Source organism: Monodelphis domestica, chromosome 4 (genome assembly GCF_027887165.1).
Source record: "Monodelphis domestica isolate mMonDom1 chromosome 4, mMonDom1.pri, whole genome shotgun sequence".
Lineage (NCBI taxonomy): Eukaryota > Metazoa > Chordata > Mammalia > Didelphimorphia > Didelphidae > Monodelphis > Monodelphis domestica.
Window position 1 is genome coordinate 239,575,639 of NC_077230.1, and position 19,193 is coordinate 239,594,831.

The window sequence follows — 19,193 nt, forward strand, 5'->3', positions numbered from 1 at the left end:
GTATTCCATTACCAGCATATACCACAATTTGTTCAGCCATTCCCCAATTGGAGGGCATCCCCTCATTTTCCAATTTTTGGCCACCACAAACAGCATGGCTATGAATATTCTTGTACAAGTCTTTTTACTTATTATCTCTTTGGGGTACAAATCCAGCAGTGCTATGGCTGGACAGGCAGTCTTTTAGCACCCTTTGGGCATAGTTCCAAATTGCCCTCCAGAATGGTTAGATCAATTCACAACTCCACCAGCAATGAATTAATGTCCCTACTTTGCCACATCCCCTCCAGCATTCATTACTTTCCTTTGCTGTCATGTTAGCCAATCTGCTAGGTGTGAGGTGATACCTCAGAGTTGTTTTGATTTGCATTTCTCTGGTTATAAGAGATTTAGGACATTTTTTCATGTGCTTATTAATAGTTTTGATTTCTTTATCTGAAAATTGCCTATTCATGTACCTTGCCCATTTATCAATTGGGGAATGGCTTGATTTTTTGTATAATTGATTTAGTTCCCTATAAATTTGAGTGATTAGACCTTTGTCAGAGGTTTTTGTTATAAAGATTGTTTCCTAATTTGTTGATTCCCTTCTAATTTTGATTACATTGGTTTTGTTTGTACAAAAACTTTCTAATTTAATGTAATCAAAATTATTTATTTTGCATTTTGCAATTTTTTATAACTCTTGCTTGGTTTTAAAAATCTTTCCTTTCCCAAATATCTGACAAGTATACTATTCTGTGTTCACCTAATTTACTTATTGTTTCCTTCTTTATGTTCAAGTAATTCACCTATTTTGAGTTTATCTTGGTGTAGGGTGTGAGATGTTGATCTAAACCTAATCTCTCCCATAATGTTTTCCAATTTTCCCAGCAGTTTTTGTCAAATAGTGGATTTTTGTCCCAAAAGTTAGGATCTTTGGGTTTATCATAGACTTAAACAGAAGAATTTAAATGGGGGTCCAACCACTTAGATCTCTTTATAGGGTTCATAATGCTTCATTTCCAGAGTCCCATTTTTTTCCATCTTGGTGATATTCTAAAACGGTTCTGTAAAAATACCATCCTATAGGTGTATATTATATTGTAGGTACTGTCTTTTGGTTATAGTGTGATTAATGGAAAACTGATGGAAATATTCAAGTAAGTAAGCCCTGACTTTGGCCCAAGACCTCAGAGTTTTGCAGAATAGAGCCTCCTTTTTCTAAAAAAAAGTGTTATAATGATATTTTATTTTCCCAATTACATGTAATAACAAATTTCCACATAAATTTTCTGAAGTTATATGATCCAAATCATCTCCTTCCCTCCCTTCTCTCCAGGCTCTTGGAGTTGGCAAACAATTTGATCTGGGCTATACGTGTATTATCATGCAAAAGACATTTCCATACAATAGAGCCTATTGAGATAAAATAAGAACACTACTCTAGTTGCTGCTGACTTCTACTTCTCTCTCTCTCACCCCCAAAGTGAGGAAAAATGTTTAAGGGGTTGTACACTCCTTCACAAAGAGGTGTGATCCACAGTGCAGAGCCTTGCCTTTTTTCTAAGAAAAGTCTCATTTCATTCATTACAGAGGCTCCATTACATCTTTCTCTCATGGTCTCTTTTTAATTGTACAACATTAAAAAGTAGAGTGGGCATAAAGGCAATAGACTGAAGTTTCTTTCACTGGCTAATGAGATGGTGGAGGACTCATGGGGCGATCATTGACTTCATGTTTCCAAATCACTAGAAGAGCTCAAGAAGGAATTTAAGCAATTCTGTAATTAATTAGGAGAGGGAAGTCTATAACTGTTTTACCTTCCCTAAAATTAACAATGTACTTTTGGAAATTTGCTCCAATGGATCTTCAATCCCCATGATCTGGGAGTTTCCTCCATTGGAACCCAATCCATCTATCCTGACCATCCTAGGAGATTCTTTTCCATGTCTCCCCATACTATGCACTTTAATGACAATTTAACAGTGTAGAATCAGGGCCACTTTCCTTCCTCCTTCCACTATAATATGGAATGTGACTGGTGGCCTACCTCTTCCCCATGAAAATTATGCTGGCCTTAGTAGGCATTGTGCTGTGAAGGGTCCCAGAGTTGGATGCCAGGCTCAGGGTGGGCTAAGTTTTCCCCTGTAAACTATAGAAGCCAGGGCTGGGAGTTAAAGGGAAGAAGAAGAAGGGAGTTAAACCAAGTGACTCCTTTATCCTCAAAAAAATTACTACTTTTTTTTTTCAAGATGCAGAACCACAAAATAATGGCTTATATCAGCTAAGCATAGCTGCCCACCTTAGCACCAGTGTCCAAATTCCTTCAGTGTTGAAAATCCCTCAGTTCTGAGAGCTTTGCAAATCACCTTTTCTATCACAGGCATCCTTGCTAGACTTTCTGTCCAAGATCCTTCCCTACCATAAAAATCCTAGTCATTAGCTGCTCATAGGTCAGTCACAAGCTGAGCTGAAGAATGTCACTCATTGCTAAGTGAATGGGTTACTTGGGGAGCACATTCCAAGAAGAATAGATTGATATACTGATGTTACTATATGGCTCTATCATTATCTGGGAGACTTATCCGTATGGAACAGAATGCATTAATTGTTTTATACATGTCTGAGTGAAATGCCTCAGGAACTAGGAAACCGTTTCATGGGAAGTGAATAGCCATCCCTGCAGTTTTAATTAGACAGGTGAGCAGAGCTCCTGCCTCTAGGACATGCAGCTGGACTTACATGTATATTTGGTTGTTTTGGCAGCTACCATATTTCTACTGCAGAAAGGAACAATTGGAGACGGGAAAGGAGGCAGGAGATAGCTTATGAAACTAACAAAGAAGTGCACATGAAAGGCCTGAATGCCGATGGTGGCTGTACAGGAGAGACAGACAGATGCTAGGGGGATCCTGGAGGCAGCCTTGACAAACAGGTAGAAGAGAGGAAAAAGTCAAAGATTACTTGAAGGCTTTCTGTCTTGATGAATAAGGAAGCTTGTGGGGCCATTAAGAGAAATGGGAAGGTTATGGTGAGGGGCAGGGTTTGGAGGACAGCCCAGTTCAGTTTGGGAGTACCGAGGGCAAAATGTTAGTAGGCTATCCAGCTGGACATGGGGATGATGATGACCCTTTCATAACACTGTAAGATTTTTAAATGGTGCATAACTATTATCTCATTTATCTTACAACAATCCAAATGTGGGACTGTAACTTAAGGAAGCTCAGGGCTAGAAATAGAAGCCTGGGAGTGGTGTGTCTAGGGGTGACTGAGACCACAGGCATGGATAAGCACTAGGGGAGAGCACACACACACAGAGAAACAGGTTTGGGGTTGATTCCTATGGGACACCCACCCTAAAAAGCTTGGGAGGAGGGAAATGAACTAGGGAAGGAGATGGAGAAAGGGCCTTTGGGTAAGCAGAAAGGAAGACAATGACCTAGTAACTGTGAAAGAAAAGGGTAATGAAGAATATCAGATGCTGAAGAGAAGTTGTTGCAGGTGAGGACAGAGAAAGGGGAACCATCTCTGGTAATTTGGAGATCACTGGTAACCTTGGGAGGGTTAGTTTTTACAAAATCCACCCTATCTACCTCACCTGGAATTTGTGAGGATGAAATGAGGTAAGGAAGACGAAGCAGTTCTGTGTTGACTTTACTATCCACAGGACCATATACAAGCCACAGCCTGGCCCTTTCCTCCCTTTCTGGTCTGCTTATGCATTATTCCTCTAAACAAACTCTGAGTTCCTATGCTGCTGATTGATCCACTGTTCCACAGATACAGCCTTATGTTTCTCTTCTCTGTGCCTTTTTCCTAGCTATGCCCCATGCCTGACATAACTCTCCCTCATCCCCTCCATCTGTTATAATTCCTGCTTTCCTCAAGAGTCCCTTTCCTTCTGGGGGCAGCTAGGTGGCTCAGTGGATTGAGAACCAGGCCCAGAGATGGGAGGTTCTGGGTTCAAATTTTACCTCAGACACTTCCCAGCTGTGTGACCCTGTGTAAGTCACTTCACCCCTATGGTCTAGCCCTTATCACTCTTCTGCCTTGGAACTAATACATCATATTGATTCTAAGATGGAAGTAAGGGTTTAAAAAAGTCACTTCCCTTCTGAAAATTTTCCTGCCCCTCCCATACAAAGTTGTATTGATTATATAACTATTTGGTACATATCCAAATGCAATGCTAGATAGGAAGTACCCTCCTTGGGGGCATCAGTGGGGTCCTTGTCTTAACAGCTCTTAGCACATGCCCTCACATGTAAAAAGTGCTTAATAATTATTTAATGACTATTAACAGTTTAAAAGCAAGGGATTAAATATGGTTTTTTTATTGTTATTGAGAAAACCCTTAAGACAGATTAAGTGTGGTTCAAAGAAAAAATAACCCCTCACACATGTAGGGAAACTAAGCTTTATTCTGGCCTGGAGAATGTCTCCATCTCCTTACATTATGCCATGTGTGGAAAGGCCATGGATACCACCCGTGTTTTAAGTTTTCTTGGGAAAAAAATGACATAAAATGATCACTTCCCAGGAAACTCTAGAGAGACGTATGAGCATCAGAAATAAGACAGAGGCCAGTGAGCACCCCAAACTCTAAGAGTAGAGCCTCCATTTCCAAGGAATAAAGGTCAACTATGGTTAGAGACCTTAGAAGGTCACACATGCTCCCCAGGAGACATAACAGACTGCATAATCTTACCTGGTCAAGTCCATATGGTTCAAGACCAAGACTCTTCCATTCTGAGTCTGGCATAACAGGAGCAGAAGGCGCAGGCTCTGCTGCTGGATGGACACAACTTTTGAAATGAGGAGGAAAGGCAGCAGGAGGTCCATGTCAGAATTCGTTAGCAAGAGGCGCTGATTTTCTTCTATAAAACACAAAGTATAGTATCGCTCTACAGATTTATATAAAAATCTAATTCGCCAACATTCCTGAGGTAGGAAGACACCCTCAAAGTAGAGGTTACAAGAAGTCTTCTTCTGCCCTTTTTCCTCTGGCTGTTTGCTGCAGGGAGGTTTGGGGGGTTGACTCTGATCCCATAGGGGGCAAGGGTCAAGGAGGAATAAAGCTCATAGAGGTGCTCCTCTTTTACACCCACCATGGCCTGGGGAGGAGGGGCAGGGTTTTCCTGGAAGGACCCTCAGACCCACATTCTCTTTTTATGCTTATACCCTATGAGCAATGACTAAATCATGCATCAGCCTTAAACAAAAGGCTTTATATAGAGAGGGATGTAAGGTTAATGCACATTCAGAGGAAAACCCAACTTGGGCCATCTTGGGCATTGTCAGAGGTGTAGAACTAGGATGCCTTGGGTTGTGCCTTTTAAATAACAGAGGTTGAATGCAGCTGGGGATATTGTCTTTAATCATGAAGATTTCTGGTCCCTAACTGACTGCCCTTTATTTACAAGTGTTATATTTCCTTAGGATACCTGACAGGAAATCGTAGATGTGCTACAACTGTATACTCATGATGTGAAATTTAGATTAACTCCACCCTATGTATTCTTTAGAATTTTAGCCATCAGGAATGTATACACCTCACTTAAGGATTTAGTGTAGGGGAGGAAGGTCTATGACCCATGTGTGCTAGCAAGTGACAAATCAGAAACAACTGACTGCCCCCCTGGGCAGTCCAGAGCCAAGTTTAAGTCACCATTGGTACACCTTAAGGTGGAAGTAAGGCATAGGAAGTGATGCAAGGAGCTGCCTTTAAATTTCAAGATCATTTCCTGTGAGGAGGTCTTCACCTTGGAACTTGACTGTGGAGGAGGTTGGGCTTGAGATCTCAGACTGTTTCCCTTTGGACTGTCATGTGGTGAGTGAAAAGGCTGACTCCTTTTCTTTAGCTTTCTGGAGACACTAGTCTCTGAAGAGACCCCTCATCTTGGAGGAGGCCTCAGAAGCTGGAAGCTGTATTAAATTGAATCCTCTGGGCCCCACCTTGCTGGGGCCTCTGAATTTCTGCCTGGTTCAGATCAAGCCAGAGCAGCTATCTCTCTCTCTCTCTCTCTCTCTCTCTCTCTCTCTCTCTCTCTCTCTCTCTCTCTCTCTCTCTCTCTCTCTCTCTTTCTTTCTCTCTCTCTCTTATTTCTTTAATTTCTTCCCTCTATTTGCAAATAAACTATCATAAAAGCCATTCTGACTTGAGTAATTCATTGGTATTTAGTAATTAAATCCCTGGCAACCAATTCTCAAATATTCAGTCCAACCATAATTTTTCCCCTTACAATAATTAATAGACAAAGTATTATGAAGGAAACCTAGAGGATATGACTGACATAATATTATATTATTTTATGCACTGAAAGTAACTTAAGGATAAGTAGTTACTAAATAAATTTAGTATTTTGGATTGATGTTTATGTTATATTTTTAATAAAGCAACCTTTTAAATAAAAAGACAAAAGGGTATCTACAATGTATGTATATTTAGTCTCTGTTTAAAGATATCCAGTTATGGTGAACTCATTTATCTTCCTTTTTCCTCTCTCCCATCATCAAACACCAAGATTATGGAAATCACCTTCTGAACACCATTCAACTTATTAATGCCCTTTCTAAAATATGGTATCATGAACTAGCCCTAACACTTCAGATATAATCTGGTCAGGGTACTGCATATAGCAGGACCATCATGTTCCTTTTCTATACTAGTCTCATAGAATCCCAGAATTGGAAAGGACCTCAGGGATCACCTAGCCTAGTAATGGTGAACTTTTTAGAGACTGATAGCCCACACTGCAACCCTCATACTACATGTGAGCTGGCACCTTACCCCCAACAGGGGAGGGAGGAAGTGCTCCCATTAGGCTGCTGGGAGGAGGGCTGGGTCATGTGAGAAATGTCCTCAAGCATGGTGGTGAGTAGCCCCCTCTGGCATACGTGCTATAGGTTCACCAACATGCACTTAGACCAACTTATCCCTGAAGTGGGATATGCCCTCTATAACAACTGTTTCTTCTCCTTTCTAGGTTAAACATTCCCAGTTCCTTCTATCTGTTCTCATATGGCATGATCTTGAGACCCTTAACCATCCAAGGTCCCCCTTTGGATGCATTCTAGGTAATCAATGCATTTCCTAAAATGTGGCACTTTAAACTATAGTTTTCTAGATTTCACCTGAGCAGATCCTCAAACCAAGGAACTCTCTATCACCTGACTTCTTTTGGATATTATGCTTCTCTTCTCTTAATGTAGTCTAAGGTTATATCTTTACTCTTTAAGTTATGAGAAAGAGAGAAAGAAAGAGACAGAGAGACACACAGAGAGAGGGGGATCTCAATTTAAAAACAAGGAACAAAAGACTTTGAAGAGGTAGGGCAGCATCCTGATCTCGATCAGGAGGCTCAAGGGTGGAAAAATGTTACAAAGAGGAGAAAGAGAAGGACAATTAAAAACTTGGAGCTAAGTAACAAATCTGAGACTCTTCTAGAACTGGATTCTCCAAAGAGAAAACAACTAAGGCATAATCATGCAGATTCACAGGTATTATTAAGTGAGATATGATCCAGTAATCAGAGAAAAGGAGACAAATTATGGTAATTGATGAATCCACTAAAATCCACTTGGACAAACCACACTTATAAGAAATATTGCATATTTGCTTCTGGACACTGCATAATAGGAAAAAAACCATACAAGGTAAATCATATCCAAAAGAGAGCAGTTAGAGGAAGGCAAGAGTAATTATGATTTCTAAAGGAAGAGAATGGAGTCTACAAGCTATAAGTCAGTAACTGAACTTCTATTCTTGGGGAAATTACTGAAGATATCATCATTAAGGCAATGAACATTTAGAAATTGAAGCAGTGATCACAAAAAAGCCAGCATATCAATAAAAGGTCATTCCAAAATAGCCTCATTTCCATTATTGAAAGGGTTTCTAGATGGGTGGATGAGGAGAATGTTATAGAGAGAGTTTCCTCAGATCTTAGCAAAGCATTTGAAAAAGGACTGGGTAATTTTGTAGAAAATATGCACAGATGTTGGGCTACTATGCAGTAAAAGAGACAAATAGGTTTGGAACTGGTTGAATGGCTGGAGTCTCAAAGTGGACCTTAATGGCTCAATGTTAGCTTGCGAGGATATCTCTTGTGTAACATTTCAGAGATCTGGGTTTGATCCTGTGCTGTTTTATATTTTTTGCCAATAACTTAGATAAGGAATAAAAGGTACACAGCAAATGATACACAGCTAGGAGGGATAGCTAATGTAATGGATGAGAGAGTTAGATCAAAAAGAGCTTGACAGGTTCCATATAGTACAGGGTCAGACTTAGTAAGATGCAATTTAATAGATGTAAATGTAAAATCCTGAATTCTATAAGTCAGTGGTAGCACAAGTATGAGATGGGCAAGGCCTGCCAGATAGCAATTCATCTGAAAACTATCTGGGATTAAAGCAGCATGAGTGAAGTGCAAATTTCATATAAGTCAATGGTGTGATATGGGCAGGGAAGGCTGAGTGTCCAGGAAAAACCAGAGGATAGATAGCATCTCTGTTTTCAGCTCTGGTCAGAACACATTTAAAGCACTGGGTTCAGGTTTAGTGTTACATTTTAGGAAGCAAATTATTCAACTAGAGGGTAATTAGAATGGTGAAGGGCCTTAAGAACACAAATTATTAAGATCAGTTAAAGGACATGGAATAAGAATCAGACTTAATCTGTGTGGCTCTAGAGGGTAAACTAGGAACAATGGGTAGAATTGACAAAAAGGCAAATTTGGGCTCAATTATGGAAAGCCTTCTGACAATTAGAATTATCATAAACTGGAACACTGGTGATCTTGATTCACATTTATTGTTATACATTAAGTACTTTTATATATTCAATATTTGTCTAGCAGTCTAAGTGATAGGGGGAGGGGGAAGTAGGGAAGTGAATAAGTCTACTATGTGCCAGGCCCTGTAAAGCCAAGTGCTTAACAAATGTTATCTCAGTGAGGCTACAAAAGAAAAAAGCTTCCTTTCGACTCTACAAAAACAAAAAGTGATATCCAAGACTATGCTGGGCCCTGAACGGTCAATGCTATGGGCTCTTCAAGATACAGTCATAATAAGAAACACAGGTCCCAGGCAACATAATCACTTGCATGGAAAATGGCTCCATAAATGTTTGCTGGTGTTAGTAATGATGATGATGATAATGGGATAATTCCTTTAAGGAAAGGCTCTGCCTGTTTATTCTAGCTTTCTGGGACACTAAAGTCCTCTTTCTGAACCTACTTACTATAACCTTGACTCAGGTGTCACTATGTTTTCACCAAGAACAGGACTTCTTAGTGTATTCCCTAATAAGCAAAAAAAGGAAAGCTGGAGAAATAGATAAGAACATGAGTTAGATTAGTTATATTTACATGCTTGAATTGACTAACTTGGTAATAACATATTATTGAGACACAAAGAAATCTATTTCCCAAATTCTAATGTTGAACTGTAGCTACACAGGCAAGGTTAATCGAATAACCTAATTGTTCAACTTTATTCATTAAGCAGCATGTGAAGACCCTGGAGGGATGACCATATGCCTAAGATAGCTGAAAGTGTACTGTGGTTGTTAACAAAAAGGAACACTAATATTGGGAGATGGAAAAGGTTCCTAACACCAGAGCATGATGGGAAAACACTAATATAAAAGGGGCAGGAGCATCTCCTAGGTGAACATAGCTACAAGGCTCCAAAAACAATTATACACAGAATTATGACACTGTGAACTTCAGGGCTGTCTTCTTTAGGGACCCTAAAGGACCAGTAAGGCTATAGTTAATCCCAGATGCAGCTTAAAAGAGCTGCAACTGAGCTCAACTCACAGATCTCTGGAGCACATTCAGGCCTAGACACTTTTCCTCCAGGAAGCAATTCTCCCAAATGTAGTCCCTGCCAAATTCATGGTACATTAGCAATAATTAAGGGTAATTACTTGGTCTTACCATTTCCATCACATATTGCTTGCCAGAGTTTGAGAACAGAAACACAAAGAGCCTCTTCAACTCCATTTTTTCCTTCTGCTACAAAACACCTGAATTAGGAAAATAAGGGAAATGAAAAGATTAAATCCAGAAATCAGAATTGTTTTCTTTTTATCTGATTTTTTTTATCTCCAGACTTCCCTAAATTCAGTGATTTGAGGATTCAGAGTAATATTTCTGCTTTGACTAATCAGATATCTTTTAAAAAATATATTCCAAGAGACACAATAAGGAAAAAGAAGATCAAAAGTGTTTAACATTACTTAAAAATGTTAAGATTCTGAATGAAGCCATTAAAACCTGGGAAGAAGGAATTAAAAACAAACCCACAGATTCTAGAAGTCACTGGCATAAGCCTTAAAAGTGACTAAATTAAGAACTCTTTACTTAGTGTGTTTTTCAAGTTAGAAAGGCAAATTTAAGGTTGAATTTGAGCTGGAATGGGGGAAATTACTCTCCCAAGTGATGAGGAAGCTACACATGGACTTAGAGCATCCAGGCTATCAGAGAGTCCTGATCAGATCAAATGGAGTTTTCTGGTGCTTCTATGATTCTGGTCTATGGCAGATGGTCAAATCTAAAGAATCCACTATATTACATCAAGTTCTGTAAGGGGCCATTTTTCAAATGAAATACATGAGCACTGTGCCATTAATTAAATGGATATTTTTTTCCAAAGAAATTACAGTAGGACTCAATATTGACATAAGCAACTTATTGACTTTATCAATACAACTTGAAGGGTAAATAGTAATTTATTCATATACATATATATCCCAGAATGGTTGTCTTTAAATAGCAAAAATAAATCTGCAAGAGAGAGAAGTAATGAAGTTCCTAGAACTCAGATTCTTGGTTTGGGAAATTATTTTGCTTCTTTCTTCCTAAAGCAGTTATTAGAGACCAGGGTACAAGGGGCACTCATTTTCACTGCTTAACAAAAAGCCCATTGTTACTTGCTAGATATCAATTAAAGGCAATATGATCTTCATAGAAAGCTGCTGTTACTAATTTTTAATTATTTTCTATGAACTTCACAAAATTTTCCTTGAAAAATAATTGTGCATGTGGATTTTCATGCCCTGTTGTCCTTCTCACAGGAGAGTGGCCTTACCGCTTTATGATTTTGTTGTCATTGATGATACAGAATCCATTATGTGTTCTAAATAAAGTTTGTTCTGTGCCTAAAACAAATCAAAGATAACTGTGTCAGTTGTCTGAACATCTGGCTGATGGCAAACATAGCCAGATGAAAATGAATATGAATCAAGGTCACCAAGATAACACTTTGAGAATAAAAAAAATACCTTTACATTGGTTAACAAATTATAGGCATCATATTACAGTAACATTATTTGCTGAAGAAAAATAGGAGATGGATACTATAGGTTATCTATATAAACCTGACCATTTCATAATCTTTAAAGGGTTTCCTGAAATGACTTAAGAAAAAAATGTACAAGAAAAACTGGCAAATCCATTTGTTCTTAAAATATTAATCTCACAGATATTCTAAAGGTCTAAAGAACTCATAACCTTCACAAAACAGCAGGGCAGGACAAGAATGGGCTTGAACACATTCTGTACTGTAGGCAAAAAGTAGGCCAAACACTCCATCTAGTTGAACAAGTAACTCTCTGTAGTTTGGAAGTGAAAACTGTTTCAGCCTTCGCATTAGTATGTACAATCCTGATAATATCACCTTACCAGCTGTACAAGTCAAATTCTATTCACTGAATAAATGAATTAATTCATGTCAACTAAGGCAAACTTCCGTTAAAACCTTTATTCTCCTGATAGGTTTTCATAGAACATATGAAAGGCAATGTAGAATTGTGGAAATAGTGCTGGAATTGGAGTTGTAAGGTCTGAGCTTGGGTTCTGGATCCACTATTTATTAGTTGCCACCTTGGGTAGACGCTGTGACTGAGTAAAATCTCTCTGAGTCTCAATTTCTTGGCTGTATAAGATAAGAATGTAGTCAGTTAGCTGACACAGTAAACACAGTACTAGGCCTCAGATCCAGCCTCAGACACTTACTAGTGGTGAGACCCTGGGCAGGAAAGAAGATGACTCAGTCACAAAAACTCTATTTGCCTCCATTTTCTCATCTATAAAATGAGCTGGAGAAGGAAATGGCTAACCACTCCAATATCTTTGCCAAGAGAATGCCACAAAGGAGCATGAAGAATCAGACACAAATGAAAACTACTGAACAACAAAGACAAAAACTATGACATAATACTTACCTCACAGGGCTTTTGTTTTTTAAGGAAAATTTTGTAGATAATAAAACAAGACATAAAACTCTAGAAACATGACCTAATATAACATTGACAGATGAGCCTTAGGTTAGAAATTAAGTCAAGACTAAAACAATATATATATCTATATATCTTGAACTCACAATCTTTCATGAGTTCTGTGAGAAGCTGCAAACCCCCTGCATAGAACAAAGCGGTCTGATCAGGTTTCGAGAGGGACTTGAGCAGGTTCTTGGTGGTTACCGCTGATTCCTTTCCTGACTCCAGCTCCTCTAGGGCTATTTTCTCTTGTAATTCGACTTTTTCCTTTTGGTCCACTTTATTGAGAGAATCTTGAAAAAACAAAACACAAAACCTTTTTCCTCCCAGTGGATCTCTTCCCGTCCCTTGCTCCAGCCTCTCAACCCCTTCCCAAGCTGGAAAGTGAGAAATAGAAAGGAAAAATATCTTTTTTCCATGAGAACAATGGTTCATCCAAGAGAAGAGATGTGACATAGGTGTGCACAGCCATAGGCTAAAGGCATCAGGGAGGTTTCAGGGTGACTCAGAAAAGACTAGGGAAGATGGAGATGGAGGAGAGCTGGGGGCAGGAAAGAAGATGACTCAGTCACAAAAAAAGAAAGAGATGAATACCAGAGGAACGGTGTGTGAAGCAAGTGGAGCGGGCGTGCAGAGTTGATGCTGCGTCAAAAGGGAAGAATAAAAACAGGAGACAATAAAGCTCAAGGTTCGAGGGTCTGTGGGGACAGCCTCACCTTTCACTTGGCTTTGCAATTTGGGGTTTATTTCTAAGATCTTCTGGTAGCATTGCCTGGCCTGGAAACAAGAAACAAGAACTTGCGGGTTAGTGATGAGGAACGGCAATGGCAGGAAAGGCCAGACTGCGGCCTCTCCAGGTTTCTTAACTATTTGCTTCTAGGTCCCTGCTCCGCCCCAGCCCAGGAGGCGGTCAGGGTCTGCTCAGCATGGAGGAGACAGGAGAGCCTATTTGTCGGGACTCCTGTGGACGCTCTCCCCCAAGCCATGATTTTTGAGGACACCTTGTGTGGCTGAGGCAGAAACAATTACAGCACAAGGCAAAGGATCAGGTGGGAAGGTCAGAGACGCAGGGAACAAGGTGGCAAGCTAGCTAGGAGAAAGGAAGTGACTTTTCTGCAGGCGTGTGAGAAGGGGCAGAACCAGGGTTCAAAGATGTATGTAATTTCCACAAGAACAGCTCACTTTTGGGCAGCACTGTCAACTGTTTACATAATGCTTTTCCTACGCTACCTCTGTGAGAAGATTGCTGAAAGCTCAGCACCTGGTCACCACAGACAGGACTGGAACCCAGCTCTGCTAGCCCCAGGTCTATTACTATTCCATGATGCCACCAAGCCTCGTGGGTTCCCTGAAGTCCAAGATATTAGTGTTCGCCACATTGATGTTTGTGCTGAGGAAATACTGCTGGACACCCAGGACAAGTACTTGGAAACAGGAAACGTTGAGAATGAGAAAGGAGCACAATGAAAAGAGTGTGTAGCTCATGTTTAGGGAGCGCCGTCCTTTCACATCCTCTGGGAGGCAGCTACTTATAATTCTGTCATCATTCCCATTTCACAGAGGAGAACACTGAGCCTCAGAGACAATAAATGACATGCCGGGGTCACAATGCTCACTGATGCCAGACCCAGGCTCAAATCTAGAGTTGGTCCTTTCAGCAGCCTAGCATGTTCACAAGGTAATGAAAAGGCTTCCCGGGGGTAGTGGGCACTGCAGAATGGGTCCTCCAGGGTGCAGGGCACAGGAAAGCACTCGTTTCAGGAGACTGAGGCACGAGGAGTGAGGGGGGCTGCTTGTGAAGTGTGGCCTAAGCCTAAGGGGACAGCCTCAGGTTTCTTGGGGAGTCAGACAGCCAATGAGAGCTGGCCAGTTCCTGCGGCAGCACCTTAGCGTCAGGGCCAAGAGAAGCCCCTGGTGCATGTGGCAGGCACTGAGAGGGCACCTCAGAACAAGGGGAAGATGGAGCTTTGGCAGCCAGTTAAGACGAAGGCCCAGGAGCTCCCAGGACAGTTCTTGGGTGACCACACTACCCAACAGGTAGAAATAGGGGTAACAGCAAGAAATAAAATTGGAGGCAACTCTAAGAGCATGGTTAACATGCTAAGCCCTATCAAACTGAGAGGAGCTCCGAGTCTGGAATTGGGAAGACCAGAGTTCAAATCCAACCTCAGACACTTACTAGTAGCTGGGTGACTCTGAGCTAGTCTTTTAACCTCTGCTTGCCTCAGTTTCCTTAACTGTAAAATAGAAATAATAAAAGCACCTACTTTGAAGGGTTGTTGTGAGAATCTATTGAGATAATAATTGTAAAGTTCTTAGCACAGTGCCTAGCACATAGTAGGTGCTATTTAAGTGCTTATTCACTCCCCCCCCAAAAGGAATTGAGTCTTGAAGTTATGCACCTCTAGTTTTACCTGACTTTATCATTTGTGTCCCCAAATCTCTATATAATGTGCCAGAGGCTTTTAAAGCCTGACCATTTGACTATCTGTTATGCTTAACACATCACTGGGAAAGGGTATAAGAAAGCAGTAATGGATAGAGATCAAAGCTCTGAAGTCTTTAGAGGAAAAAGAGCTGAGTCCTTGGATGGCAACGACAGAAAACTGCCAGTGAGAGAACATGAGGAGGCCTCCTATTTGGGGATCCTTTGAGTTCATTTCCTTAGATGGTCAAATACTTAATCTGTACCATAGCAGGAGATGAACTCAAGAAAGAACTCATAGATGTCTTCCACAAAATGATTAATATGGAAAGATGTCTTATATGATTGCACATGTAAAATCTATATCTAATTGCTTACTGTCACACAGAGCAGGGAAGGATAGCAGGGAATAAGAAAGGGGAAAGTGGGAAGAAGGGAGAGAATTTTAAACTCAAAATTTTCAAAAAATAAATGTTTAAAATTGTTTTTACCTGTAATTGGGAAAAAATAAAGTATAATTTTTTAAAAAGAACTCATAAAAGAAAGGAGCAAACACTTTTTTTCTTTTCAAAACACATAAAACTAATTTTCAGTGGGCAGAATTTAAATTCTGTTTAACACCCAAATAACTTAGGTGGAACATTTCCTATTTCATCTCCTTCCTCCTTTAAGGAGGACAGGCATATTAACTGGGATTAAATGTGCCATGGAAAAGTTCCTAGCACTTACCATTCTATAGTTCTTCAGGGCCAGGTGAGCTTTTCCCATGTGAAAATATGCTTTTGTGCAGTTTTCATCACACTATACAAAAAAGAATGATTGAGCATGCTTCAGAATCCAGTAAGCCATTACAAAGGATAGGAATCGAGACTGGACCTGTGATTTCTTTACATAGAGAACACCTAGAACAGCACTGGCAAACATTTTTGAGTTTGCGTGCTCAAACTCAATTTCAAGCTGCCTGTGAGTCCCCTGCATTACCCCAGAGAGTGGAAGGAGGAAGTGCTTGCTTTGGGTGGCTGAACAGAGGGAGGGGCATGTAAAATGTCCTCAGGCACTGGGAAGAGGGGCAATGGAGCAGCTCCCCCATAAGCTGGCTAGGCACCCATGCCAATATTTTGCTAACACTGACCCAGATGAATCAAGTCCCTTTATCCAGGTCTCTTTTCTGCAGTTTGGGGTCTTGAAGTTGACTAGGGTAATGAGAGGTTAACTGTCCCACAAGATCAGATAGGATATGTCAGAAGGGAGACCAGAACTTGGGTTTTTCTGTTTTCCAGGCCACCCCGCCCCATCCAATGCCACTTGCTGGTACTCAAGTCATTATTTGTTACTTGTTTGTTCAATTGTGTCTGATTCTTCATGATCCCATGGACCATATGACGGTCAATACCGTCAATGGGGTTTTCTTGGTAGAATTCTTAGAGTGGCTTGTTACTTCCTTCTCCAGTGTATTAAGGCAAAAAGAAGCTAAGTGACTTGCCCAGGGTCATAAAGCTAATAAGCATCTGAGGTCATATTTGAACTCAGGTCTTTGTGACTCCAGGCCCAGTGCTCTATCCATTTAGCCATCTAGTTGCCTCCTAAGCCATTAACTAACTCCTAATAATTACCTGGCTATTGTGTTATTTAGGGAAGCTAATTTTTTTAGTTCTTAGGAGAGCTAACCTAAAACTAACAAAACTTATCTCTGTGTCTATGACCATATTAGGAGCAGCTAAGTGGTACAGTGGATAAAGTGAGTGCCAAGCCTGGAGTCAGAAACACATATCTTCTGAAGTTCAAATCTGACCTCAGACACTAACTAGCTGGGTGACCCTGGACAAGTCACTTACCCTAATAGTCTGACTGAATAGTCAATAGTCAAATTAGCTGGAGAAAGAAATGGCAAACTATTCTAGTATCTCTGCCAGGAAAACTCCAAATAGGGTCATGAAGAACCAGAAATGACCAAAGCAACTGAACAAGTGACCAAATAATCAAGTAACAATTATGATTATGATGATTATAACTGAAGCTTATAGAGCATTTTTAGGTTTACAAAATACTTTACATTCATAATGCCTGTATTTATCTGTGAGCACCACAGGTCCCCCTAGTGGGTAAGTCCCTGTAGACTCTACAGTGCAGAGCAAGGACCCTCTCAACTTTGTGCCTGAACTATGGCACGCAGCACTATGCATGACTGGGAGAGGGTTCTATTTAATTCATGCTTGGTGCCTGATTTACTTGCTTCTCATGTCTGGGAAGTGGGTACTCTCATTATTGTCTCTGTGCTGCAGAGAAGGGAAGTAAGGCTCGTGTTGGCTAAGTGATTCACCTCATCATAAAACCAGTAAGAATCAGAGGTGGGATTCAAACCCTGTACTTCCTAGGCTCCACATCGAGCACTCTTTCCACAACATTTCTCTGCTTCAGATGTTACCTGGGAAGGAGTTCAGCCATACTGAATGGCTCTCCACCAGTGAGCAACATGCCAATCAAGAAGCAAATGAGAAGCCTTTCACTTAGAGCTGAAAGTAGGGGAAGCAAAGTAGCTACCTGTCCAGGATACATGATCCAGAGAAAACAATGCAGGACATCTCTTAATGCTGCTTCTTTTGAGTGCCCCACAAGTCAACTTTCTGTGGCACTTATATATTGATTTATTCTGTGCTGTTGATGCTGAGTCTTACCTGTTTCTGAAAGCTCAAAGCCTCCAGTGAGTGTCCAGGAACATGGAGAGGGCAAAATTTTAAACCTCTCCTAGGGCATACTGGTTAAAAAGCGATGACGAGAAATTAAAATGGCAAAGTAACTTGCTGACACTAAATTCTGAGGGTCTCAGAAATTCCAGAATAGGAGATTTTTACACTGCCATGACTATTTCTGATTATAAATACCTAGACTTCTGCTCACCTGAGGTAGCAGGAATTTTTCTTATTAGAAGAAATGCCTGAGATGTACAAGCACTGTGCAAATTACTTGGGAAAGTAACAACAACAACATCCATGTGTATCTGCTTCTGCTGGTACTGGGCTCATCTCTAGGACAATGACTCCAAATGAGTCTCTCCCCTGAGCTTTGATACTGTTGGATATGTCAAACTATATCTATGAGTTATCTCAAACTCAACATGTTCAAAATAGAACTAGTTATCTTTCCCCTACACCCAATCCTCTTCTAAATTTCTCTACACTATTCTTCTAATCTCCCAGGTTCTTGTCCCACTTATCCAATCAAGGAAGGGCTAGGCAATTGGGATTAAGTGAGGTCACACCACTAGGAAGTGTCTGAAGCCAAATTTGAATATAGGACTTCCTGTCTCCAGGCCAAGCTATCTATCCATTGAGCTACCTAGCTGCAATTTTAAATGTATGGAGAATACAATAAATTCCTTGAAAACAGAGACTGTTTCAATCATAGTATATGCATTTCCAGTGAATAGCACACAGTAAGCATTTGATACTTGTTGACTGATCATATTTTTGTAATTTCCTTTTCTATCCTCCAAGTTTTCAAATACCTTCAAAACTTCACTAGGTTTTTTAACAAATTTAACTACTATTTTTAAAAAGCATATTCCAAATCAGACCCGATTTGCCTTGATTTCCTTATTAATTATTTTGCAAACAGGTCAATATATTAGACCAAATCAACAGGAAAATGTGATTGTCCTTTTTGTTCTTTTCATGTCCAAATAGAAGGAAGCCTGGTGGCCTAGAGAGAGAGTGCCTAGCTATCTGTACAGGAGGGAATGAAATCCACTCTGGCAAAAGTTGGACAGAACTCAGACTGGAATTTTAAGATTTGGTAATGGAACAACTCAAGAATGTTTCTTTAAACACCATCCACATTCAGAGGAAGAACTGTGGGAATAGAAACACAGAAGAAAAACAACTGTTTGATCACATGGTTCAATGGGGATATGATTGGGGATGCAGACTCTAAACGAACATCCTAATGCAAACATCAACAGCATGGAAATAGGTCTTGATCAATGACATATGTAAAACCCAATGGAATTGTGAGTCAGCTACAGAAGGGAGGTTGGGGGAGGGAGGGAAAGAACATGAATCTTGTAACCATGGCAAAATATTCTAAATTAATTAATTAAATAAAATTTCCAAAACTTACCAAAAAAAAAAATCATACTGCTGCCCTCCTCAAAAAAAAAAAAGTATGTTTCTTTACCTCCTTTCTTTTCATTTGGAAAAAAAGAACCTATGAATCCCAAAAGATGATAGAGTAAGTAGAAACTGAAACTGAGCTTTGTTTGCTAGCCAACCTTGGACAATTCTTATAACTCTACTAATAGGAACCCCCCCCCCCCCAAAAAAAAAACGAAACCTTAATAGCAAATGTTTTTATGAAATGAAATTAAAAGTCATTCACTCTTAGATATCAGTGAATTATTTTTTGAAAGGATATCTTATATGTCACTTGATAAAGGTTCTAACTTGCCTCTTCAAGTATTTGCTGAAATCACTGGGGGTGGACAAAATTGCACCAAGAATGTAA

General features: G+C 40.1%; 1 protein-coding gene across 3 annotated transcripts in view; it reads right to left on the reverse strand.

The window, feature by feature from the left end:
* Positions 1–19,193, reverse strand: part of TTC12 (tetratricopeptide repeat domain 12) — a 54,250-nt gene that overhangs the window by 21,289 nt on the left and 13,768 nt on the right. For all 3 annotated transcript variants that reach the window (XM_016433857.2, XM_007494793.3, XM_007494792.3), the window contains exons 8-13: positions 15,423–15,494; positions 12,985–13,045; positions 12,373–12,561; positions 11,080–11,149; positions 9,927–10,015; positions 4,691–4,859 (exon numbers count right to left, since the gene is read on the reverse strand). In XM_016433857.2, the coding sequence (XP_016289343.1) occupies positions 4,691–4,859; positions 9,927–10,015; positions 11,080–11,149; positions 12,373–12,561; positions 12,985–13,045; positions 15,423–15,494 (650 nt within the window). The remainder of the gene's footprint in view (positions 1–4,690; positions 4,860–9,926; positions 10,016–11,079; positions 11,150–12,372; positions 12,562–12,984; positions 13,046–15,422; positions 15,495–19,193) is intronic.